Consider the following 26,900-nt stretch of genomic DNA (forward strand, 5'->3'; position numbering starts at 1 on the left):
TTAGATTCTGTTGTGCCTTAAAAAATGTCTCAGCAAAGTAGTTAGTTGCATTCTGTTGCTGGTCAGTTATAAACTGTGTCTGAGAGGGCGAAATGAAGGGGAAGTTTTCTTGTGTAATCATTGGTGGGTAAAAGTGCACCTGAGACTGTTAGCCATGGTCTTGTATGATAGTGTGTTTGGTTTTTTGGTTAACAGCCTTAACTATCAAGAGTTCACTATTAACACAGAGTGCAAATGTTCATGCTCAAAATAACTTGATATTACATAGTACTGTGTTTTATAAGCTCAAAAATATGCAATTAAACTGAGAAAAGTCTCAGCATTATGAAGTGGAAAATAGAAGAGTGAGTCACATTGATTTGACCAGCACAATAAAGGGTTAGTTCACCCAAAAATGAAAATGAACAACAAATTAATTTAGTTGAAATCCGATGGCTCCGTGAGGACTGCATTGGGAGCAATGACATTGCCTCTCTCATGATCCATAAAGGTACTAAAAACACATCTAAATCAGTTCATGTGAGTACAGTGGTTTAATATTAATATTATAAAGCAACGAGAATATTTTTGGTGCGCCAAAAAAACAAAATAACAACTTATATAGTGATAGCTGATTTCAAAACACTGCTTCAGGAAGCTTCGAAGCATAATGAATCGGCGTGTCGAATCAGCTGTTCGGAACGCCAAAGTCACGTGATTTCAGCAGTTTTGTTGTTTGACACGTGATCCGAATCATGATTCGATACGCCGATTCATAACGCTCCGAAGCTTCCTGAAGCAGTGTTTTGAAATCGGCCATCACTAAATAAGTTGCTATTTTGTTTTTTGGTGCACCAAAAATATTCCCGTCGCTTTATAATATTAATATTGAACCACTGTACTCACATGAACCGTGCATTAGATGTGTTTTTAGTACCTTTATGGATCTTGAGAGAGGAAATGTCATTGCTCCCTATGAAGGATATCAGATTTCAACTAAAATATCTTAATTTGTGTTCCGAAGATTAATGAAGGTGTTACGGATGTGGAACGGCATGAGGATAAGTAATAAATGACAGAATTTTCATTTTTGGGTGAACTAACCCTTTAAGAGAGACACATCTCAAGAGAGGTGACTTGACTTGACCTAACGTTTATTCATGCTCATGTAATTCCAAACCAGTATACATTTCTTTTGCCCGTGGAATACAAATATATATAAGCATTCTTCAAAATATGTTCTTCTGAGTGAGAGTGAGTGAGTAAATGAGAGTAAATTAAGATTTTTGAATGCTTGAATGTTCTTTAGTAAGTTGTAAATGTAAAGTGTTCGTATTTCCTCTTGATTTTATGCAATAATATTCTGTATAATTTGTGTTTGTCTTTGTGTCAGCAGTCACAGTGGTGATTATTTCCTTTTACCTCATTATGTAAGGACCAAGCTACAATATGGCATCCTGGAGAAATTCTACCAGTATTAATATTATGGACTCAGCAGGTGAGACAGTGATGCCTTTTGGAGAAACTAAATAAGCATAGGTGCTTTTGACAAATTACTATGTTAATATTTGATTATCCATCTTCAGATATCTTCAAAAGTCTCTCATGCTCAGCAAGGCTGCTTTTATTTGTTCAAAAATAAAGTACAAAGTCATATTGTGAAATATGATTACAGTTGAAAATGACTGTTTTCTTAATATATTTTAAAATGTCATTTGTTCCTGTTATGGCAAAGCTGAATTTTCAGCAAACATTAGTCTTCAGTGTCACTGAAGTCTAATATGCTAATTTGATGCTCAGTTAACATTTTGTACTGTTATTATAATAGCTGAAAACAGTTTGATCATTTTAATGCATCCTTGCTTGAATAAAAGTATCAATTTCTTGTTTAATTAAAAAACTTTTGAACAGTAGTGTATCTCTCACACATGTTATTTGATAAACAAATTCAAATGCTATGTTGTTGCCTTCTCTTTAAAAAGCTGAATATGCTGCAATTGAATCTGAAGTCTACCGTAGCCTGCTAACCATTATGAGAGAAATGGACACTGAGCAACCAGTTGTCAACAAAGGTATGATTTAACAGCTCTCACTCAATAAAAGAACACACATTCACCTGAAACCCAAACCTGACCCAGTAGATTTCCAGTAGCTTAAGTGATTAAAAAAAATGATAACCGCCATGGGTGTGTTTGTTCACTAGGCCTATTTGTGTTTCTAAACCACTTTTTTAACATGTCTCTGGGTTTAACACACATTATCTTCAGTCAATCAAAATCTGTCAAGGTTACAGCCCTCTCAACTATTTTTTTTTTTTTTTTTTTTTTTTGCACCAAATCCTGCATTAGAGATTAATGTTTTTTTTTTGTTTTTTTTTGTTTTTTAACAGTCACTTGTAATGTTTTACACAATAATTTGAAACCACACTTATCTTAAATATGTGTAGCTATATGCTAGTTGCTGGCCACACCTGCTATATAAAGAAAATACAACAACCTATGCTAATAATAAGCTCATGGCTATTGTGTAAGATTCCATTGAAATAAACGCTTAGATATGCCTTACAAAGAAATGGTTTCTTTAAGGTCCATTATCTACAATCTAATCAGTAGTGTCATCTGTTCATGTTATGTATGAATTCCATGACAATAAGTTTGTCTTGCATACTTGCTTGATGACTTTAAACAATAAGAAGTTTTTATTAGGGTCCCAGAATATACGGCCCTGAATATCAACAACTCAGCTGCCAGTTTCGAGTGACAGTATCAATACACAAAATTAGTCACATATATATTCTAGCTTGGTCTATATTAAGAATTGTTCATTTTTGTTAATTCTGCAGGAATGCTGAGATGGACATTACATAAGAAAGTGCAGACCAGTTCTCTCAGTAGTCTGGCTCTCGTGAGGGTGGCCATCAAGGAACTAGAAAGAGTGAGTCACCAGTTTCTATGCATAATGCTTGTTAAAATACTGAAGTACAATTCCCATTTTAGCGATTGACACAACAGTTTAAGCATGTTCAGTGAGTATTACTTAAATGCTATTACTTAAAGAAATTGGTTACTTGAAAATGCCTGCCTGAATCACTCAACATGATTATCTGTTGCTGCTGGAATAAGAATAAAGAGTTGATTCGTTATAATAACAGCTAACAATTATTAGGAATTCGTTTAATTATCTCATAATTAATGATGATTAACATCATTTCAACACACAAAGGACAGCTGTAGGCTGGGAGGATTTGTACAATTTTGTAAATGATTGGATGAATAAATGGTAAACATGATTATCTGAAATTTTGTGTATGTAGGCTGAAAGAATTGACTCCAAGAAACATCTAATTCCTCTGATTAATACACTCATCTATGCTGTGATGCAGGTAAGAAAAAGGATGGCTTTTTACATCCCTTTATTTTACTTTTAAACAAGTGATTGTCAACTGGATTTGCTTCAGGATCCAGATTTTAAACCTAGTTGTGATCCAACACATTATATAATTGATTATTGCACAAAAATGTGATTAAAATTAAACATTGAAATTTGTTGTTATTACCATAAACTGAATCAGCTGGACAAACATATTAAAGCACCAAAACAGTTTAATTGGAGACATGTTTTTTTACATCTACAATATATAAATATATACCTATTTAATGTGTTATCTATAACAAATAGATAATAAATATCATCATATATCATCAATCTATGGACGTATGGTTAATTCCATTTTATATTTGCATTTAACAAACATCAGAACAGACTAACCAATTGAGAAGCACTGTTGTAGACACTGGCACATATGATTGTTGAATCTCAAACTCTGTGCCGATAATCACCCATTTACATGTCTAAATGTGGTCAGTTCAATCAATTTCCAACTTTTGCAGAACATTTGTTTTCAAATGGAAATTTTGTCATCCTCTGTCCATTCTAATCAGAATGTCAAAGCTGCTCTTTTCCATATATATATATATATATATATATATATATATATATATATATATATATATATATATATATATATATATATATATATATATATATATATATATATATATATATATATATATATATATATATATATAAATATAAATTTAAACCCAGGTCCCCTTGCATGCTAATAAAAAAACTGCATAAGCCGCTAGACTAACACCCTGCATGACACCCTTATGTTTCTTTGCAGACAGTATACATCCCTGATGACCTCTATAAAAGAGTTTATGACTTCTGCAAGAGGTTGTTGACTCTGCCTCAGCCGTACTGTACTGTGGGCCTCAGTTATGCTGGGCAAATGAAAGCAGAACGATTGGCTCCAGGTTAGTCGCCTCTTTAATTCTTCAAACAAAATATGACAAACATTCTCATCTCTCTTGATTTTGGTTTTCCTCTTGGCTTGCAGCCAAAAAAAAAAAACAAAAAAACTTATCAGTTAGTCAAGTCATAAACAAGAAAACGTATGATTCCTGTGAGTCTAAAGTACATTCTTACTTGAGTTTTGTTTGTTTGTTTCTCCCTCATAGGGCTTTTGTATCAGAAAAGAATACTTGCAGAGCACAATCTAAAAAATGAACACTATCCTCAGCAGGAGAGGTGAGTCCCATTCAACAAAACAGTTGCTATACATATTCAATGCCTTTCCTTATCTGCAACCTTTTGCATGAGGGCTCTGTCATCATCATCATCATCATTATCATTATCATTATCTTCATCATAATTATCACGAAACTGCTAAGATAGTTCATTAACCTATAGTGACCCCAAAAATTATTAAACACTTAAACCCTTAAACACTTAAAAAATATTTTAAAAAGAGTGTGTATATTATTTACTTTAACAAAAAAGTTTAATTCAAATGGCAAAAACAGTGGAATGTTGTTTAAATTTAGGCAGTGAAGTCTGTTATAGATTTTAAAGTCAAGTTTAAAGAATGGATTTCAAGTTTAATGAATGAATGGACAAACGAATGAACGAATGGACAATTAATGTTAATTTATAAATATAGCGGTACTATTATAGTACCGCTATATTTATAAATTAACATTAACCTAAATGAATAAATTGTTCATTGATTGTTTATGATACCTTATCCGTTTATTAATGTTAATGAATGTAAACTTTATCCAAGTAAAATATTATCTAAAAAGGATTTAGGGGCCTAATCTTGTTTATATTATCATTTTGTTTAACTGAAATGGCTGTTGACCTCACGTCAGCCCAGTCAGAAGTGAATCAGAATGTTTTTCTTTTTTCACTGTGTGACTAATTGTGTTTGTGAGGTTGTGATGGCTATATTCTGTGTTCAGGGTGTTTGTGTTTGCGGATCCTGCAGTGTTTTCCGAGTCTCTCAGCAATGTTTTGAAGGCTGACGTTGAGGCTCAAGGAATGTTCCGGAACCCGTTGAGCATGATGCGCTGTGTAGTGCAGCACAGTATTCAGGCAATACTGGGAGAGGATTGTCACGGACCCTCTCTAAATGCTGCGCTGCAGGTTGGTAATGTTATTTGGAAAAACTGATGCATACCAGCATAGTTTTTTTTTTTTTTTTTTTTTTTTAGTAAATCTTAAATCTTGAAACTGATTTATCGCGCTGACTTGTTTCATGTCATTCCAATCCCGTATGACTTTCTTTCAAGAAGATATTTTGAAGGATGCTCCAACTGTTTTTGTACAAGGAAAGTCAGTGGTATCCAAAAGAACACTGGACCACCTGACATTCATTACATGGACGACAACAACAACAAAATATCTTCTTTTGTGTTTCACAGAAGCAAGGAGTGCATAGAGGGTTGGAATGTCATGAGTGTGCATAAATGATGAGAGAATTTTCATTTTTGGGAGGACTATCCATTTTTATCTTGGTCTCTCTGTTGTAGATTAGCTTGAGGTTAGCACTTTTTTCATTGTTTCCTGAACATCTCTGATGGAACAAACAATATAATTAAGCATCAAATAAATGTAGCCTTAAGAACCAATAAAACATTAAAAAAATCATACCCACCTCAAACTGGGTTGATATATATATATATATATATATATATATATATATATATATATATATATATATATATATATATATATATATATATATATATATATATATCTGTATGTCTGTACATAGAAGTGTGTAAATGTGTACATGTGTAAATACGCTATGATTTATTTATTATAACTCCACATGCCAGCCATCCCCACTCAAATTATGCTTTCCAGGTGCAATAATTTATCACAGGCTTCCGGCACTTTGGTGAACATGATTTCCAAGTGCAACATGTTCCTGGATCAACATCTTTGTTTATCCTGGAACAACATTCTAATCAATTAATCAGATTTGGGGATAAGTTTACAGTTTATGTTAAGTTTAGGCTTACAACCCGGGTTAGGTGCTTCTACATCATTGTTATTCACCTAACATTTCCTTCTGATTTTAGAGATAACTTATGGGTAGGGTTAGGTTTAGGGAATGTGATATGGTTAGGACTATATTTACAGAAAAGAATGTTGTTCCGGGACCAGCAAAATATTCTGATTCAGGAACATGTCTTACTTGGCAAAATCACCGTGACCTCTGGACTTTATATCTTTTTCCCATCCCCATTATCTAACACTGATGTTTAATATCTCTCTCTGTAAGTTACTTTTATAATATTGTATTGATATAGAAATAGAACTGAAACCTCTCCAGTCTGCACTTTTTAATATTTAAATGTCTTGACATAGTCAAGAGTGCACACAATTTTGTGACCACACTAAGTTGTGATTAAGAAATGAACCCTGGGACATAACATATAATTTCACTCTTACCTATTCAAATGTTTGCAAAACTGCCCCTCTACTGAAAAGTTACTGTGAAGAGAAAGGATTAATTATTTCTAAATGAATGGAAAATTGCCTATACCTACATTTAACTTCTGTATAACAGTTGTAATACTCTATAATTTTAGTTGCTAGACTATACAATGATGGAGACAAAGGTCGAGCATTATTGCAGGTCAGCATCTCTCTATCTCAGTCCACACGTCAGCTGTCTGCAGTTTGTTTTCAGAAAACTCAAAGCAACCGCACAGAACATCCCATATGTGTCTGTCTGAATTACAGCTATATGATGTGTGTGCATCTGCATGTGTGATTTCATGCTGTGTGGCTTTCTGTTTATGTGCTGGTGTTTGTGTGTCTGATTATCCATCTGTCTGCATGTGCACATGACAGGATTTGGACCAGGACGTGGAGTCATACTTCAATGAAGTGCTTGCAACAGTAGAACAGAGCACAGATGGGAGCAGAGGTGAACAGGGTCAGATCAGACAGAAACTACAAGGGTTATACTCACAGATCCTCTGTGACACCAACAAAGGTGCACTAAAGAAGTATTCTGTTCTATTATATTCTATACTCTTTCCATATTCTTATCTATACTCTGTCTCACAAACACAACTCCACACTCTTGACAGACTCCATCTGTACCAAAATAACTTTTTTCTCTAAAAAAAGACCAGGATATTTTGTTATTTTTTCCTCCTTTTTGATATCAGATGTGTTGCCGGATCAGGAAGCAGGAATTGTTTTTGGTGTCATTGTGACGGTTTTGGGTTTCAGGTCTATTGTCCAGAGGTTCCTCGTGCGATGTTCCACTTCCCAATCCGGAGATGAGTTTCCATCTGTGGTGGGAAGAGGAGGAGATCTGTGAGTGGGATTTATTTACTAAAATATTTTGGCAGAGGCTATTCTGATGGGCTATTGTAGCCCATCAGAAACTGATTATGAGTTGTTTTCACTTTATTGAGATCAGTGTGTCTAACTATTTCTCCTAATAAGCAAACTTGAATTTCTTAGATGTCAGATTTTGGTATCTTAACAAATCTGAGCATAGTTTGTGACATGAAATCTCTTATGATAGTCTAGAAAGAGATATATGTGAGATTATTACACGGTAAAGAGAGGTCACATAAAAATAGATCATAGCACACATGAACTCATCCAAACCCAAGAGAATTACTGAGATGAGGCTGTTCACTAAAATACAACACATCTTTTCATCGTGTCTGTCACAGGGAGAGAACTGGCCAAATTCATCCGTTCCGGATCCTACTGTGAAAACTCTCTCAGCCCAGATGAGTTTTACATGTCAGACTTCCACACAGAGCTCAACTCAGAGATGCCACGGCACTCTGTTATGTCGACGGACAGCGGTATAGAACGTGACTTGCAGGGAATCGAGGCTTCTGACATGGACTTTCCTGTAGGAAAAAGCTTAAAGTCCGAACATACCAGTGGGCGACTCTCACGGCGTGGAGGAATCAAGGTGAAGCCGTCGGTCACTGACAGCATGGCTCTGATGCAGGACGCACTGGAGGAGACGGGCACAGCTGGCAGCAGTGGCACGCTGCAGAGGAGAGCAGGAAACAGTGGGACCACCCTGCTCAAGGAAGAACGGGACTACACTGCTAAAATAGTGGTGATGGGAGATGATCGGGCAGTGGGAAGGCTAGCCAGAGCATACTACTGGTTTAGGTAGGAGATGATATGTCAATCTGTGATATTTGTTATTATTTGGGTCAAAGACATATAGAGTGTCTGTGATAAAGAAAATAAAAATATAGTTTAAATCATTCAAAAAACAACTTGCGGGGAAGCCATTAAAGGTGCCCGAGAACGTTCTTTCACAAGATGTAATGTAAGTCTAAGGTGTTCACTGAATCATTAACTATGCACCGATTCAGCGCGCGACCCCTTTAAATCTCGCGCTCCCTGCTCCCGAGCTCTCGACTATAATACAGTGCATTTACAAAGTTCACACAGCTAATATAACCCTCAAATGGATCTTTACAAGATGTTCGTCATGCATGCTGCATGCATACATCGGATCATGTGAGTATAGTTTTATTTGGACGTTTACATTTAATTCTGAATGAGTTTGATAGTGCTCCGTGGCTAACGGGCTAATGCAACACTGTTGGAGAGATTTATATGGATTGAAGTTGTGTTTATGAATTATACAGACTGCAAGTGTTTAAAAAGGAAAATAGCGATGGCTCTTGTCTCCATGAATACAGTAAGAAACAATGGTAACTTTAACCACATTTAACAGTACATTAGCAACATGCTAACAAAACATTTAGAAAGACAATTTACAAATATCACTAAAAATATCATGTAATAATGGATCATGTCAGTTATTATCGCTATTGTTCTTGCATGCTTACCTAGTCTGATGATTCTGCTGTGCACAGATCCAGACATTAATATTGCCTGCCCTTGTGTAATGTCTTGAACATGGGCTGGCATATGCAAATATTGGGTCATACATATTAATGATCCCGACTGTTACGTAACAGTCGGTGTTATGTTGAGATTCGCCTGTTCTTCGGAGGTCTTTTAAACAAATGAGATTTACACAAGAAAGAGGAAACAATGGTGTTTGAGACTCACTGTATGTCATTTCCATGTACTGAACTCTTGTTATTCAAGGTAAATTCAATTTTCAATTCTACGGCACCTTTAAAGTAAAAAGTAATAACATACTGTATTTTCCTTACACCTTGAATACATCAATTAAGATAAAAGGTTTTTTTTTTTTTTTTTTTTAAACAAATATTGTGAATTAATAATTCATAAATGTCTTTACATTTTTGTGGGGTTGCATCTCATGACATTTTACAATCTGAACTAACATTGCCAAACCAAATGATGAGATAAGAGGTCCTTCTATAATAGCATTTTAGCTTCTATCACAGCAGTTTCTTTTTATTACTGTCTATTGAAGAAGATTCTTCCTCATTAGAGAGTATTTTCAGCATGTTTCCTTTTTCTAAAACCCTCAGATCCCTAAATGTTTTCAGACCACTTGGGTTTCTGTTATTATTGAATTTTTTTGCCTTGCTTTACAGGAAACGGGAAGCCAGAAGACGGTTTCTTACTATGAAAGTCAACCTACAGATGTACTACATCCCTGTTGCTCGGCATTCGTCTGCATCCTCCCCTGTGAAGGTACATAGAATTACACCCTTTCTTTCTTTAAGTTCACGTGTGGCTAGTGTACTGTGAAGAATATCTGTTAATAGTATACTAGTGTACTTTCATATAAAAAGCTTTAGAAGTACCCTCCATTAGCAGAACTAGCATGATCTTATAGAACATTTGTTTTAGGAGACGGTGACCTCTTCAAGCAGTAACTTCTGTGCTCTTGGCTCTTATCTTGGAATGGTGGATCCGTGGTACGAATGCAATGTCTGTAGTCTTGGACAGATGATTCCTGATCTTGTGAGAACGGTATGTCAAAAGATAGGCAGATATTTAGCATATTAGGCATTCTTTGGTAAAAAAAAAAAAAAAAAAAAAAAGAAAAGAAAAAAATATGGTCATGTATTTTTAGCAAGTTATGTCAGTCAGTATGGAATGAGGAAGTCTGAAAGTTTCTCTTTCAGGTATTTTTCTTTTTGGTTATTTCCTTGTATAAATGCAAAGCTGGCAACTGTTCATTGTGAAGAACATGTCAACTTATTCTACTGATCATAGCCCCAGCAGTCTACTAATACCCTTAGTTGACATGTAGTTACAAATTAATGATAGTTAGTTGCCATGTAGATGCTAAGTTACTGTCTAAAGTGGACTATTGAAACAAAGTGTAACTTACATTATTGTCTTGGAAATATGGTTAAAGTGCACTTTTTAAAAGTGTGCTTGAAGGGATAGTTCACCATTCTGTCATCATTTACTCATCCTTATGTTATTCCAAACCTGTTTGAGTTTCTGTCTTCTGTTGAACTAAAAAAATATGTTTTGAAGAATGTTGGTAACCAGACAGTTGACTCCCATAGTGTTTTTTTTTTTTCCTACTATGGAAGTAAATGGCTACTGTAAACTGCCTTGTTATCAACACATCTTTTTAGTTTAAAGAAGAACAAAACTCATTTAAGTTTGGAGCAACATAAGGGTGAGTAAATGATGAGAGAATGTTCATTTTTGGGTGAACTATCCCTTTAAGTGTGTAAACAGTGTCACGAAAGTGACTTTTTAATTCATTAATATATATTATCTGCAAGTACAGATTAAAAAAAAAAAACATGTATATACTTTTAAGATTTGAAGTTACAAGTGCACATTCCATACAACTAACCACACTTCTTTTTCACAAGAGTCATTAAACATCATTCCCAGTGAATGATGTCAATGTAACTATAAATTAATTAACTTTAAATGCAAATGTTTTATTTTTACTCTTCCAGTCCAACAGTGGCAAACCACAAGAGTCTGACCTTTTCTTAGCTGACATCATCTCATACTATGTGCGCATGGGACAGCAGCCAGTGTACTTCAACATTTACTACATCAAGGTGAGAATGAATGAACTTTTGTAAAAAAAAATTACGTAGTCAGTTTTTTTCATCTATGATGCAATGAGAGTCAGGTGTAACAGAAGAGAAAACGTAAAGAGTAATAGATATTGTTTCATTTTGAACCACAGGTTTGCTCAGAAGGTCAAGCTATTTATATTTGAACTGATGAATGATCTATAGAACACTTTCTGAGCTATATCTTGTTTTTATTTTCTGTTCTACTTGTGCAGATTTACTTTTCCAGCAAGTCCAAAGAAGCTGTGGAAGAAGTTTTTGTCACAGACCTGGAAGTGGATTTTCCAGACTTCAAAATGGCCCAAGTAGCACCAAAAGGTGTGTGAGAGACTTGTATTTTTAACTATTTAAACTATATTCAGCAACAGAAATCAGGATATGTATAGTCATTGGCACACACACACACACACACACACACACACACACACACACATGTTTGTTTTTGTGAATTGTGGGGACTTTCCATAGACTTCAATGCATTTTACACTGAACAAACTGTACATTCTATCCCCCTACCCTGCCCCTACCCCTAAACCTAACCCTCACAGGAAACTGTGCAAACTTTTACTTTTTCACAAAAACTCATTCTATATGATTTATAAACCCATTTACATTGTGGGGACCGCTGGCTGGTCCCCACGATGTAGGTGAACTCAGGTTTATATTACATCATGGGGACATTTGGTCCCCACAATGTAATATAAACAAAAGCACACACACACACACACACACACACACACACACACACAAAAGGCCAGCAGTTTATTTGGCCAATATTTACAGCCAACATTCTTCCCTCAGACACTGGCAAACACAAGAAGATGCCTGCCGAGCTGTGTGGGGCCCTGATCTCCTTTAGCTACTTAAAAGTGAGTGTGACTTTTGCTGTCTGTTTATATGATTTTTAACACTTTACAATAAGGTCATTGCATTAAGCATTAGTTAATGTATTAACTAACATGAACTAATCATGAGCGATACATTTGTTACTGTATTTACTAATCTTCGTTAACGTTAGTTAATGAAAATACAGTTGTTCATTGTTTGTTCATATTAGTTCACAGTGCATTAATTAATGTTAACAAGATTTTAATAATGTATTAGTAAATGTTGAAATTAACATTAACAAAGATCAATAAATGCTGTATAAGTGCAGTTAATTATTAGTTCATGTTAACTAATGTTGTTAACTAATGTTAACTAATGAACCTTACTGTTAAGTGTTATCATATGATTATTGAAATATTTATACAGTACTTTCACATAGTCATATCACACACGTGATTGTCGCTGATTGTCGGATTTTCAGTGAGTCACATTTTATAGTTTCAAAAGAAACATTTTAGATTTTTTGAAAATGAAGTGACCAGCAAATCTTATTTGACCACGTTCGACCCTTCACATTCCTTTTAGGTGTCTCTAAGCAATCGGGAGGTTGAAAAAGGGTTCTCACTCAGAACCACTGGTGCTCAGATTTCAGCAATACCAGAAAACAAAACTGAAGGTAAAGTGAAATGATTTGAATGAAAAGGTATTTCTTTTTGTTACTGAATGTAGATAAACTTAAACCTGAACAAATTTAAATCAATGACTATTTTTCTTTCCATTTGTAGATCTCAACTGTCTCATGGTCACTTTCAAAGACACAAAGCCAAAGATGAACACGGTAAGTCTGGCCAAGCCTTAGAAACTGTACAAACTGAGAAAACTGTTTTTGTTGATGTTGTTTGTTTTGTTTTGTTTTGTCAGCTTGGTATACTGGTATGCTGATGTTCTGCTTGGCTATGCTAGTTAGACAGGCATAACCCAGTCTAGAGTAACATGGAATCCATGCTGGTTTTTCTTTCTTTCTTTTATTTACGTATGATCTTTTTTTGTACGAGCTGTGTGTTATATGTCTGGGACCAGAGCACACACATTCAAGCCTCGAGGGGGCTGGATGCATTCATTGTGTTGATTTCTCACTTAGAAAGATCTGCTCGCGGCTTACTCTCTTCAGACAAGAGGGTCACGCATCTGAAGCCAGTGTCTCTGGCTCAGCGTTTACCGAGGCAGTGCGCAGACTGTGATCATGGGGATCTCCAATGGAGATGGTAGAGGAGCTTGAGGGAGTTCCCCTCAACTCTCCCACTGGCTCTGCCACCCTTATGCCTGACACAGAAGCCTGCTCAGCTTGTTGAACTAGGACTCATTGCTCGCCTCTGATTCTGACGAAATAGACGTGTTGTCATTTGAGATGGATATATCTAAAATATCTGTTTCCTGCTTTACCTAGCAAAGCACTGAATATGATAAGCTACTGGGGCCTATGACTCATGCCACAGCCCGACTAAGCCTGAACTGGTCTGGCTCGAAAATTGGTCGCTTAGATCACAGATATCTGCAGAGTCATAAGTGTGCAGCTCCGATGAGGCTTCCTTTGCTCCCAGACCTGCACACTGAGGTGTCAGAGAGGCGAGAACGCACCCGTAACGCAGCCAGAAAGTAAGCTAAGCTTACTTTACTAGGGTCTGAGGAGCCTGGCTGGCTCCCTGATAAAGTACATGAGTACAGAGTAGGTTGGTCGCTCCCCTTGTTGGACTGGTTATGTAGGTACTCATTTTCAGAAGTAGAGCTGGGCAGATGATTGAGATAGCTGAATAACAGTCATTATACTCTCTTCTCTGTCACCTTCTGAACTGGATAATAAGAAAGGTTATGCTCCTTCTCATTACCCCAGCCTACGGTTGGTCTGTTAGATGTGGGACATGGATTTGGCTAAGTCGATTTATTGGTAGCTCTGCTCTAAGGGATCTAGACTCTTCTGGTGCACATCTCGGACTAGTTTGAGATCCCATGTATATTGAGCATGGAAGCTTCAGGGCCTTTCCTAACATTGTTATACTTGTTATTGGGAGCAATGCTGTGCAAGGTCTGTAACGCTCGCCCAGGTTAGTGGCCTTCGAGTTTGTGCATAGTTGTGTGAGGCCTTCGAATTAGTGCCTAGACCTAGGTTGCTAGATTGGTTCTAACCACAAGAGGGCAGGCATTAGTCAGCAAAGCATAGTTGGCATCGACGTGCTTATGAGTCAGAATCTAACAATGCACTAACAAGTCCCCTTGAAAAGGAACATTAGGATTCTGTATTTAATCCCAGTTCCCTGAGAAGGGAAAGAGATGCTGTGTCAGATTCTGATGCTATGGGGGCATCAATACCAACTATGTTGCCATGCTTCGAGCATGTCTGTGTATCTTCCTTCAGACAATTAGATTCTGATGATGTGTTGCCAGGGGTCCCACTTTTACACTGGGGTGCACCTTGCGATGTGATCACACTGTGTTGACCATTGATTAGCATGATGATACATGTGCCTCAGTTCCACCCCATAATATCAGAATCTTCACAGGGAAACGGGTTACATGCGTAACCCTAAGACGTTTTACGTTATTGGACTGCAACCGTCAAGTGTTTTTAGCTAAACTGTAATGAGTAGGAAATGCAAATTATACTGTAGCCTACCTGATTAAGTTTGGACATTTATGCTGTTTTTTTTTTGTTTTTGTTTTTGTTTTGTTTTTTTATATAAGGAGATAAAGATCAGAACATGCAATTTTAAATTGAAGACACCAGACAAATCAACTTTCACGGTGCGTTTGGACAAAGACTTTCGAAGGAAATTTATGAACGTTGAAAGGTGAGAATCAATGCTTTTTCTGCTCAAACTATCCTCATTTTAATTAAGAGGCCTATCACACACAAAGTTTTGGGGTCAGTAAGATTTTTTTATATTTTTGAAAAAAGTCTCTAATGATCAACAAGGCTGCATTTATTTGATTGAAAATACAGTAAAAAGTCATATTATAAAAATTATTTCACAATTTTATTACAATTTCTTTTTTTTAATGTAACTTATTCTTGTGATGGAAAATCTGAATTTTGATGATCCTTCAGAAATCATTTGAATATGCTGACATTTCTTATTATTATCAGTGTTGAAATGGTTCAAACGAACAAAATTTATTTAAAATAGAAATTTGTGTAATAGCATAAAAGTTTTCACTGTCAGTTTTGATCAATTTATTGCATCCTAGCTGAATAAAAGTATTAAAAAACTCCTACTGACTGGCCTATTTCTGGTTTTAAAGTGATATTGATTTGTTAAAATATTGATTTGTTTGTGTTTTCTATCACAGCATTGAGGTCTGTCCATGTCGAGACCCTGGATATTATATTCAAAAATCCTTAAAGTCAAAGTTCATGGCAGAAGATGACGGCGATGCTGGACTGAGCAAATACATGAGCAAAGGATTGCCTTTGCCTATTAACACATTTGCAGGAATAATCGACTAAATGAACAAAGATCAGGATAGAGAGCTTGCTGTCAACATAAAGGCCAGTTCTGGACTCTTGCAATATGTGTGTTGTGTTTTAAACAATGCACTGTTCAGTAGTGTCTGTATGTGATCAAATGATCAGCTAAGACACTTAACCAAGCAGGTTTTACTGCATTATATACTTTCATTTGTGAATCACAAGTTGATCAATCCAGGAAGTATTTTAATCTGTAACACAGCTAACTCACTAACACTAATCCACTCATGGTATTGAGTTTCTCAAAGACTTACAATTTACTTGAACTTGTTTTACCTGTTCTCTGCTTTAACAATCAACCTGTTCCTTAATACATTAAAATGAAGTGCATTTGAAAGACAGAATTGTCCACACAAGTCTTGGCAAGTCTTTCATCATGATTTTCCACCAGAAAAATAATGGTTTATTACAAATGCAGGAATAATAGTTAGTCTGCACACCATATGCCATTTGACCAAGTGTTTCAGAGAAACTGACATTATCTTAATCGACCCTATATTTGCACTTCTTTGATACATATTTGATAAACATATACATGTTTACATTTGGAGTGTTTCATGAGATCAAATGACATCAAAAATATTGTTTAAAATTAAAAAGCATAATGGATATCAGTTTTTCTTACTGTCTATGGGACTGATGTGTTGAAAGGTTGTGTTGTGCATTAAGCTGGTCATGAGTGAAAGTCTTTCTTTCTCAACAAAAAGTCATGAAAGTCCTTTCTTTCTCAACAATTGTAATGGTGCAAAATAGTATTCCTCGCATGATTCTCTGTACAGTATTTTTTGTTTGTTTGTTTGTTTTCCCATTCTTATAGTTTCCATTTCTTTTGAGGAACAAATGTATAATCTCAATAATAGAACTAGCCAACCTAATTGAGCTCTATTTCTTTTATTTTATGGCATTCATTCATGCCAACATTTTGCACAGTCGTTGATTTGACCTCTGGTTTTGTAAATATTATTTGATTTTGTAAAATGTTATGTTAAAAATAAATCTAGCATTTTCAAATTAATGGGGAAAAACTGAAAAAAAAAACTGCTATAAGATTTGATCCGGATTTATTCCAAAGAAAATAGAATATAAAATATAATATATATATATATATATATATATATATATATATATATATATATATATATATATATATATATATATATATATATATATATATATATATTATATTCTATTATATATATATATATATATATATATATATATAATATTATATTATATTATATAAACACACACACACACACACACACACAACACACAGAGAAGAACACATTATAATACTGCACAAAACTTTAAAAGAATCCTGACGGCACAAATGTACCTTGTCGTTATTGTTGTTGTTCTTCGAATGACCACACGATGTCGCCAAGGAGTCAGGAACAGCAGTGCAACAGCTGTAGGTGCGTAATGATGTCTAGTAATCCTCTGCCTCCTATTTTCCTCAGTAACGAGAACCGCTGGATCCGCTGCTTTATTTTAGCGTGCTCTCTTGTTTTTTGCATATCTCAACTAAGTCAGGATTTGTTAATATACTCGTATAAGAGTATAAGATAAGGCTTCAGTGACGTGTAATGGATGAAAAGCGCAGAGCATCCTGTCAGTATGGATCCCTGGAATGCACGAAATGGAAAACAGATGTGGACCAAACAGGTATCCCATCACCTGTCACTGTATCAAAACCTGTCAGAACACTTGCATTTTCTTGTCCTTTGGACTTTATGCAGATTGAAAGCCACAGGTGGAACTTCAGCTCATGTAGAGATTGAGTTCAGGTTGAAAGAGATGTTATGCTGAGTCTCATAGTTAGTCACTTATAACTTAAATGTTGTAAATGCATCTTTGGAGATTTTGTGTAGGTTGTATGCTATTATTGTATTCTTTTGCTATTTGGAATCTCAGTCACAATGACAGATGTATGAAGGGGATTCAGGATAGAAGAACTGTTGTGGAGTTGACAGTATAATGTAGGCTTCATTGTTAAAATGTATGTGCTCTTCTAGCACAGGGCAGTAAACCTTCTGCTGTCTCCAAGAAGCTTTGTTACTGAACCTTACTACTAGAGTTTTGCTAAACAATCTTAATATGGAGATCATCAAGGTAAAACAACTGTGATCTACTCAAGCAATTCTACAATTTCTACAAAAAAACAAAACAAACAAAAAAGACTGTAAAATGCTACAGTAAATACCTTTTCATTTTTTAACTGTTACCTTTACCATACACAACCATATACCTTACCATATATGTTACCATGATGAGAACTTGTAAATGTTTTGACATTGCATTATATAAATTTACTGTAAAAATACTGTCAAATGTATGCTTGTTTGAAGTAAGAACTATGAATGTCCATATGATTTATGTTTTTTTTTTTCTATTACATATCAAACCAAGAAATTCATTTTGCAGCACTTCTCAAGTTCTTTTTTTGTACTGCAGCGCATCTGTTCTGCTTTCTCACTCAGAATACTTGCATTTGAATGAGTTTTCCTTATGAATGCCTAACTTGCCATAAAAAGCCTCAATGCTTCAGTAGAGTTGTTAACTTGTGCATGAAGGAGCCCCTTGCTTCTTGGCTTTTTGAACAGCTCTTTTTGCATGAATTTGTGATCTAGATGTTACAGTGTCATCTCAGTACCTTAAGATGCCAGTTGATGGTTTGGAAATACAGAGGGTCTGAGCCAAATAAGAAAGGGGTAAAAGTAAAATTCATAAATAGCATTCATATCAGAGAGTCAGACAAGAAATGTATTGCATGTCGTTTCGCACTTCTGGCTTTTAGAAAGTACAGGAATACCAAAAGGGCTTTTTAATCTGCAATCTGTATATAAAAAAGAAAAGAAAAGAAAATAAAGTTAAAAAAAAAAAGAAAAAAAACTAAAGCACATTACAAAATTACGAAAACATAAACTAAAATTAAAATGAAAACCAAAGGTATAAAAATAAAAGCTATAATTAAAATGTTAATAAATAACATATATAACATAATACTAAAATAGCAACTATTCTGCTTATGGTCACTCCTGTATATATATATATATGTTAAAAAAGTTGATTTATTTCACTAATTCCATTCAAAAAGTGAAACTTCTATATTATATTCATTCATTACACACAGACTGATATATTTCAAATGTTTATTTCTTTTAATTTTGATGATTATAACTGACAAGTAAGGAAAATCCCAAATTCAGTATCTCAGAAAATTAGAATGTTGCTTAAGACCAATACAAAGAAAGGAATTTTAGAAATCTTGGCCAACTGAAAAGTATGAACATGAAAAGTATGAGCATGTACAGCACTCAAAACTCAGTTGGGGCTCCTTTTGCCTGAATTACTGTAACAATGCGTGGTGGCATGGAGTCGATCAGTCTGAGGCACTGCTCAGGTGTTATGAGAACCCACGGTGCTCTGATAGTGGCCTTCAGCTCTACTGCATTGTTGGGTCTGGCATATCACATTTTCCTCTTCACAATAAGTTTAATTAAGATCAGGCGAATTTGCTGGCCAATTAAGAACAGGTATACCATGGTCCTTAAACCAGGTACTGGTAGTTTTGGCACCGTGTGCAGGTGCCAAGTCCTGTTGGAAAATGAGATCTACATAAAGTTGGCCAGCGGCAGGAAGCATGAAGTACTCTAAAACTTCCTGGTATATGGCTTGACCTTGGACCTCAGAAAACACAGTGGACCAACACCAGCAGATGACATGGCACCCCAAACCATCACTAACTGTGGAAACTTTACACTGGACGTCAAGCAACATGGATTGTGTGCCTCTCCTCTCTTCCTCCAGACTCTGGGACCCTGATTTCCAAAGGAAATGCAAAATTTACTTTTATCAGAGAACATAACTTTGGACCACTCAGCAGCAGTCCAGTCCTTTTTGTCTTTTGCCCAGGTGAGACGCTTCTGACGCTGTCTGTTGTTCAAGAGTGGCTTGACACAAGGAGTGCGACAGCTGAAACCCATGTCTTGCATACGTCTGTGCGTAGTGGTTCTTGAAGCACTGACTCCAGCTGCAGTCCACTCTTTGTGAATCTACCCCACATTTTTGAATGGGTTTTGTTTCACAATCCTCTCCAGGGTGCGGTTATCCCTATTGCTTGTACACTTTTTTCTACCACATCTTTTCCTTCCCTTCGCCTCTCTATTAATGTATTTGGACACAGAGCTCTGTGAACAGCCAGCCTCTTTTGCAATGACCTTTTGTGTCTTGCCCTCCTTGTGCAAGGTGTTAATGGTCGTCTTTTGGACAACTGTCAAGTCAGCAGTCTTCCCCATGATTGTGTAGCCTATAGAACTAGACTGAGAGACCATTTAAAGGCCTTTGCAGGTATTTTGAGTTAATTAGCTGATTAGAGTGTGGCAGCAGGTGTCTTCAATATTGAACCTTTTCACAATATCCTGATTTTCTGAGAGACTGAATTTGGGATTTTCCTTAGTTGTCAGTTATAATCATCAAAATTAAAAGAAATAAACATTTGAAATATATCAGTCTATGTGTAATGAATGAATATAATATACAAGTTTTACTTTTTGACTGGAATTAGTGAAATAAATCAACTTTCTGATGATATTCTAATTATATGACCAGCACCTGTCAAGATCAATATTTAAATTTAGGTTAAAATGTATATGACTGTAAAAGGGAAAGTATGTATTTTAGATGCTGTGACTGGTCACAATTTCACCAGGTTTTTCAGCATTTTTTAAAATTTTATTTATTATTATTATTTTTTTTAATTAAAAAAAAAAAAAACACTTCTGTACAAGTACTTATAATTGTTTTAGATTGGTATATCGTTTTGTTGTTTGTCAATATTCCAGACCACTCTATAACAGACCACTGTATATTGGCCAGGGCTGCGTTTCTCAAAAGCATTGTGAGCTAAGTTGATTGTAGAGCCCATTGGCAACAATAGTTCTACAATCTACTTAGGCTCACGATGCTTTTGAGAAATGCAGCTCTGGCCAATATACTGTGGTCTGTTACTAGTAAACAAACGAAGACACTTTATATTGTTTGGACAAATATAAATGGAATCACCCTTTTTTTTCTGAATATTTCCTCATCTCACAGTAAAACTCCTTGTAGCCTTATATGGCCATCCCAAAGATGCACAAAATCACTTCCACGGGCCTTTACCTTGATTGTTTCCTGCTGGTGGAATGACCTGCCTAACTCAACCAGAGTTGCTGAGACTTAAGCCATTTTCATAAAATGGCCAGAGACGCATCTTTTTTGTCAACACTTGACCCATTAATACTAACACTTAATATTCTATTCTGTAAATCTAAAAAAAAACTACTACATGTACTGTGCTAGCTAGACTAACTGGGACTAGTCATAACATTTAGCTACATATTGTTGCCCTATTGTTGGTTTGATTACTTCTTTTGATCTCATTTGTAAGTCTCTTTGGATAAAAGCATCTGGAAAAATGATTAAACGTAAATGTAAATGTAAAACTGACAGAACGTATTAGCTTCAGCCTTGCATAACGATTACCATGCCACTCATGAGAAAGCGTGCCACTGGAGACATCAGCAGTGACATTACCAATTGTAGGATCAGGCGAAGAGTTATGCTAGGCCTCCTAAACCCTTGTAAGTAATAATTTGTTGTCTGACAGCCGAGGCGGGTAACCTGGACATGCTACAATTTTCTGCTGCTGCTAAAGCTTTGATTTATTGGTGCAGGAGGGATACGGATGAATTTGTGAAGAGGTTTAAGAGGTTAAGAACCTCTTAAAAAAAAGGAAGAAGGTAGTAACTATAGACCCGAAGGAAATGTAGATGTTTATTTGCACTTCTTTTACTTGTGTTATTTAAAGAGGCTCAGTGGTTGTTTAGTGATTGGTGTATCTTCACTTTTCAGAAACTGTCCACAAGCAGATGATGTTGCATTAAATTTGAGCTGTATTCATCTCCTTGTGGTCGTGACCAGTGTGGTTTCAGTCCAGATATTCTCGTTTCTCTGTTTACAGAGGCAGATGTGGTCTCAATGGCGGACTCTACTATCACAGTGGGGGACATTGAGGGGGAACTCTGTAAGATTGAACGGATCAGAGACATTTTGGTCAGGAGGGAATCTGAGCTCAGATATATGTGAGTAAACTGATCTTCACATGTAAATATCTATAATATATACAGTGGGGCCCAAATGTCTGTAACCACTTCATTTTTAAAACACATTATGTTATCAGGTCCAACCCTGAAATGTTTAATTTAAAAATTTAGGCATACATTTCAGGATTTTCTCTTTTTGCTTTATTGACAGCAGCATTTGAATTGACATGAACTCTAAATAATCTAAGGCCCCTCATACAAGCTATAAAGTTGGTATGTTCTGCTGTAATTATGACAAAGCCTATTGAGTTTTCATTTAACGGCGTGTCTGTGGTGGCCTGATGTTTTGCCATGAAACAGGAAGCTGTTGTAAGTCAGGCATAAAATGTCCGACCTGCCCCAAACTTCACATGTTCGATATTCTTAGTCTAAAGACTCTACAAGCAAATATTCAGTTAGGGTTAGGGTTAGGGTTAGGGTCATACTGCCACCTGTTGGCAGCAGGAAATGGCATTCTTTACACTGTAATTCACTCACTGAAACACATTTAGATATGCCATGAAGTACCAAACATGCTAGAAACACGTTTAACCATGCAACACTTGGCTAAGGGCTAATGTATGCGATTAACGCCACAAAACTGGAAGTTGTTGTAACTCAGGCATACAATGTCTGCCCAAGCAATGTCTGCCCGAAACTTCACATTTGAGCAGAGTCCTGCCCTGAACACATCTACATGACAATATTCAGTTATAGTAATAGCGCCACCCACTGGAAACAGGAAGTGACATGTTTAACACTGTGATGCACTACTAGCAACATATTAAAATATGCAATTGAGTGCTAAACATGCTAGAAACATTCTAAAACATGCTAGCAAAACTGAGTGTTAGAGCATGCTTTTATAGTCATGAAACTGGAAGTTTTTGTAACTCAAGCATACATTGTCCAATCTGCCTCAAACAGGGCACGTGTTTGATAAGTGCCCTGGCCTGAAGACATCTACATGGCAAAATTTCGTTGTAGTCAAATCGCCACCAGTTGGTAGCAGGAAGTGTGGCAAATACAAATGACTGACGTAGTCCTTCTATATTTATATACTTAAATGCATATTGCCCACCGTTCTCTGTTTTCCTAAATCCCTGAGTAGCAGTGACACGGGGGCAAGGGCCCTTTCATCGCTGCTGGCAGTTTTTTCATTTTTTATTTAAATAAACTGGGAGTGTCAGTATTTGAATCAAATCAATCAATCAAATAAATAAATAACCCACAGTTTGTTTTTCTGCTGAGAAGAAAAATTATTTAAAAAAATATTAAATTTACACCTTGATTATACACCTTAATTATAGTTCCCTTTCAGTCAGTCAATACTACGTCACGTAAGTTGTGACTGACAAATTGGGATCATGCCAGGGAGACCAATCTACTTTGAGTGTAACTAAATGAGCCAATGCACATTGGAAGAGGGCTACTTTGGCTAATCCCATGGGTGATCTGATGATCACAGCGTTGGCCAACCTGACGAGTGAAAGACCTCCTTGGGCCCAGCACTCCTCTGTTCCACCGCCGCCAGTGGAGCTTCCGTTGGCGTGCACTGGTTCTTTCCGAGGGGCCCCAGCCATCTCCTTCAGGGCTCTGCTGGCAGATAGTATGTCGATTGCTGCATCGGGGATGAGCGTATGCCCCCTTCAGGTGTGACAGCATTGCCAGACTCTGACCCAGAATTGGCTGCGATGCTTTCCCAGGCCGCCGCAAGTGTCGGGCTCAAGTGGAACCCTCCACCGTGTCCCGAACCCTCAAGGTTGGACAACTCGTTTCTTGGGGGGGCCGTGCTGGTTCTCAGCATGCTGCCCCAATGCCTTTCTTCCCGGAAGTGCATGAGGAGGTGACAAGATTGTGGACAACACCTTTGACTGCCAGAAGCAAGTTTGGTCCCCCCTCCTCCCTCAGTACCCTCGATGGCGGGGCAACAAAGGGATACGGTGCGATGCAACTGTGTCCTAAGTAGGGCTGCCCCCTAACAGTCGACTAACCATTAGTCAACTTGAAGAGGCTTGGTCGACCAAGATTTTATTAATCGGTTAGTCGCAGAAAAAAAAAATCTCCACAGGTCACGCAGCCCTAGAGGCACAGATCATTAACTGCAGGAAATCCAAACATTCACCTATTATTTATCGACCTCAAAAATGGCTTATCACTTGAAACATGTAAGTCGCAACTTTAGTCCATTCTCTTTAATGTTTGCCTATAGATAAATGTGCGCTATTATTTGGCGCATATCCAAGTGTTTGTGTGTATGTTTGCCGGTGCACTGTGGCAAGCTTTATGCATGTGTTTGAGTCCTGATTAGGCTATGTATACATAAGATTAAAGGCTCATTATTATGATTTATGGCTTATTAATATAAATGCGCGATTAGTCGACTAATGGCTTAAATGAACGACTACTGGTCGACTAGAAAAATCTTTAGTCAAGGGCAGCCCTAGTCCTAAGACCGCTAACACTTGGTGGTGTAACCCTACGCTCCCCTCCCGGGCCTGTAGGTTCTCATCCTCGCCTACAGAGCCTGTAGAGAAGCTGCTTCCTTCACTTGCCATGGCGCCCTAAGGGCGACGAAAGTCACTGCACGCTCCCTGGGTCGGGAGATGTCAACGTAAGTGGTCCAGGAGCGCCACCTCTGGCTGACCCTAGCTGATATGTGGGAAGCTGACAAAAATCGTATTTTAACGGCCTTTTTGTTGACGGCCTCGAGAACTTCACCCAACAGTTCTCGGTGGCCCAGAAGCACACAGAGGCTATTAAGCACATCCTGCCCCAGCGACCAGCTGCTGCCTCCACCCGGTCACCGGCAGCGGATTCTCTGTCCACTCATTGCCAAGGGTGCCCTCCAGTGGCTAGCTCCACCCCTGCTCAGCCTAAGCAGCAGCCTCCACCTAGGCAGCAGAGGGCCAGCCGCAAGAGAGGCGCCCAGACCATCCAGGCCCCGGCCAAGCCCGCTGGCAAGAGGAAGAAAAAGCGGCCCTGAGATGGGTGACCCAGAGGTAGAAGGGACTGCTTGACAGGAGATGGTGACTGCACCACTCCCTCCCCTGGAAGAGGGCTGGGTGTAGAATACTTTGTTTTGTTTTCTTTCTGTTCCACTGCTGGCCAACTTCAATAAAAGAGCAGTTTCCAATATCTTTTGGGACTCGGGACTTCGGGAATGACAGTGCGCGATGCCACAGAGCCTTGCTGCTCTCGTTCCACTCTTCTCAGCAGTCCGAAGATGACAGGGCGCAATATTATGCCTCGCTGCTCTCGCTCCCCGCTGAAGAAGGAGGTGAGGAAGACAGTGTGCGATGCCACAAAGCCTCACCACTCTCGTCCCCTACTTCACGTGTCAGCGGACAGCAGGGTACGACTCGAAAACGCAGTGGGTTATGGCCAATCTTGGACCTGCGAGTCTTGAACAGGGCCCTTTACAAGCTGTCATTCAAGATGTTGACGCAGAAGCGCATTTTCGAATGCATCCGTCCCCAGGATTGGTTTGCAGTGATCAAACCTGAAGGACGTGTACTTTCATATCTCGATTCTACTTCGACACAGGCTGTTTCTGCACTTTGCTTTCGAGGGTCGGGCATATCAGTACAAAGTCCTGCCCTTTGGGCTGGCCCTGTCGCCCCACGTCTTCACAAAGGTCGCGGAGGCAGCTATCGTTCCAATGAAAGAAGGTGGCATTCGCATTCTCAACTACCTTAACGACTGGCTCATTTTAGCCCACTCACGAAAACAGATGTGCGAGCACAGGGGTATGGTGCTCAGGCACCTTAGCCAGTTGGGTCTTCAGGTCAACTGGGACAAGAGCAAACTCTCCCCTGTGCAGAGGAACACTTATCTCGGTATGGAGTTGGATTTGGGCAACCAGACAGCACACCTTACAAAGGAGCATGTCCAGTCAGTGTTGAACTGCCTGAATTTGTTCAAATGCAAGACAGCGGTCCCACTGAAACTTTTTCAGAGGCTCCTGGGAAATATGGCAGCCACAGTAACGCCACTCGGGCTGCTCCATATGAGACCACTTCAACACTGGCTTCATGGCCGAGTCCAGAGATGGGCATGGCAGAGCGTCATGAACTGGGTACACATTACCTTGCACTGTCAGCAAAAAATTCAGCCTGTGGTCGGACCCTTCTTTCATATGGGCAGGAGTTCCCTTAGAACAGGTGTCCAGGCATGCTGTGGTCTCCACAGATGCCTCTGCGACAGGCTGGGGGGCCACGTACAATGGGCATGCAGTTTCAGGTCTGTGGATGGGGTCTCGATTGCATTGGCATATCAATTGCTTCGAGTTGCTAGCAGTACATCTTGTGCTGGGCCGCTTTAAGGTGTTGCTACAGCACAAACATGTACTGGTCCATACGGACAGCACTGCGACTCACAACTCGCCCGCCATCTCCTCCTATGGAGTCATAAGCATCTGAGGCCGCTTCGTGCCATTCACATTCCTGGCATACTCAATCGTGCAGCCAACAAGCTCTCACGACAGCTTGCACTTCCGGGAGAGTGGCGACTCCATCCCCAGATGGTCCAGCTGGTATGTGACCTCTTCGGAGCCACACAGGTAGACCTGTTTGCCTCTCTGGACTTGACACATTGCCTATTGTTCTATTCTCTGACCGATGGAACCCTTGGCACAAATGCACTATCACACAGCTGGCCCCGGGACCTGTGCAAGTATGCGTTTCCCCCAGTGAGCCTTCTGGCACAGACACTGTGCAAAGTCAGGGAGGATGAGAAGCAGGTCCTGTTAGTTGCGCCATACTGGCCCAACCGGACCTGGTTCCCAGAACTGATGCTCCAAGCACCTCCCTGGCCCATTCCTTTAAGGAAGGACCTGCTTTCTCAGAGACATGGCACCCACGTCTGGACCTCTAAAAATTTCATGTCTGGTCCCTGGATGGGATGCGGAGGTTCTAGGTGACCTACCCCAGTCAGTGGCAGACACCATCACTTCCGCTAGAGCCCCCTCTACAAGGCGTCTCTATGCATTGAAGTGGAACCTGTTAGTCAAACAGTGTTCTTCCCGCTGGGAAGACCCACAAAGATGCTCAATCAGAACCATCAGCTTTTCTTCGATCAGCTTTCCATCCTGCA

The 26,900-nt window shown here is 38.1% G+C and overlaps 2 protein-coding genes across 7 annotated transcripts in view; both read left to right on the forward strand.

Annotated features, from left to right (window-relative positions):
• The window catches only part of LOC137010830 (phosphoinositide 3-kinase regulatory subunit 6), a 35,116-nt gene extending 18,419 nt beyond the window's left edge, over window positions 1-16,697 (forward strand). For 2 of the 4 annotated variants that reach the window (XM_067373188.1, XM_067373186.1), the window contains exons 2-20: window positions 1,376-1,477; window positions 1,962-2,051; window positions 2,822-2,913; window positions 3,293-3,361; window positions 4,166-4,298; window positions 4,503-4,572; window positions 5,286-5,469; window positions 7,189-7,333; window positions 7,576-7,662; window positions 8,031-8,490; window positions 9,867-9,966; window positions 10,126-10,248; window positions 11,205-11,312; window positions 11,546-11,648; window positions 12,132-12,199; window positions 12,744-12,834; window positions 12,944-12,996; window positions 14,898-15,004; window positions 15,504-16,697. In XM_067373188.1, the coding sequence (XP_067229289.1) occupies window positions 1,429-1,477; window positions 1,962-2,051; window positions 2,822-2,913; window positions 3,293-3,361; window positions 4,166-4,298; window positions 4,503-4,572; window positions 5,286-5,469; window positions 7,189-7,333; window positions 7,576-7,662; window positions 8,031-8,490; window positions 9,867-9,966; window positions 10,126-10,248; window positions 11,205-11,312; window positions 11,546-11,648; window positions 12,132-12,199; window positions 12,744-12,834; window positions 12,944-12,996; window positions 14,898-15,004; window positions 15,504-15,660 (2,289 nt within the window). In that variant the 5' untranslated portion in view covers window positions 1,376-1,428 and the 3' untranslated portion in view covers window positions 15,661-16,697. Of the gene's footprint in view, window positions 1-1,372; window positions 1,478-1,961; window positions 2,052-2,821; window positions 2,914-3,292; window positions 3,362-4,165; window positions 4,299-4,502; window positions 4,573-5,285; window positions 5,470-7,188; window positions 7,334-7,575; window positions 7,663-8,030; window positions 8,491-9,866; window positions 9,967-10,125; window positions 10,249-11,204; window positions 11,313-11,545; window positions 11,649-12,131; window positions 12,200-12,743; window positions 12,835-12,943; window positions 12,997-14,897; window positions 15,005-15,503 lie in introns of all 4 variants that reach the window. The other 2 variants (XM_067373187.1, XM_067373185.1) reach the window with 1 other exon arrangement.
• A 266-nt stretch (window positions 16,698-16,963) lies between these two features.
• Window positions 16,964-26,900, forward strand: part of pik3r6a (phosphoinositide-3-kinase, regulatory subunit 6a) — a 31,873-nt gene continuing 21,936 nt past the window's right edge. For all 3 annotated transcript variants that reach the window (XM_067373214.1, XM_067373215.1, XM_067373216.1), the window contains exons 1-2: window positions 16,964-17,346; window positions 21,686-21,806. In XM_067373214.1, coding sequence (XP_067229315.1) covers window positions 17,268-17,346; window positions 21,686-21,806 — 200 coding nt within the window. In that variant the 5' untranslated portion in view covers window positions 16,964-17,267. The remainder of the gene's footprint in view (window positions 17,347-21,685; window positions 21,807-26,900) is intronic.

The sequence above is a fragment of the Chanodichthys erythropterus genome, chromosome 21, assembly GCF_024489055.1.
Source record: "Chanodichthys erythropterus isolate Z2021 chromosome 21, ASM2448905v1, whole genome shotgun sequence".
In the NCBI taxonomy this organism is placed as follows: domain Eukaryota; kingdom Metazoa; phylum Chordata; class Actinopteri; order Cypriniformes; family Xenocyprididae; genus Chanodichthys; species Chanodichthys erythropterus.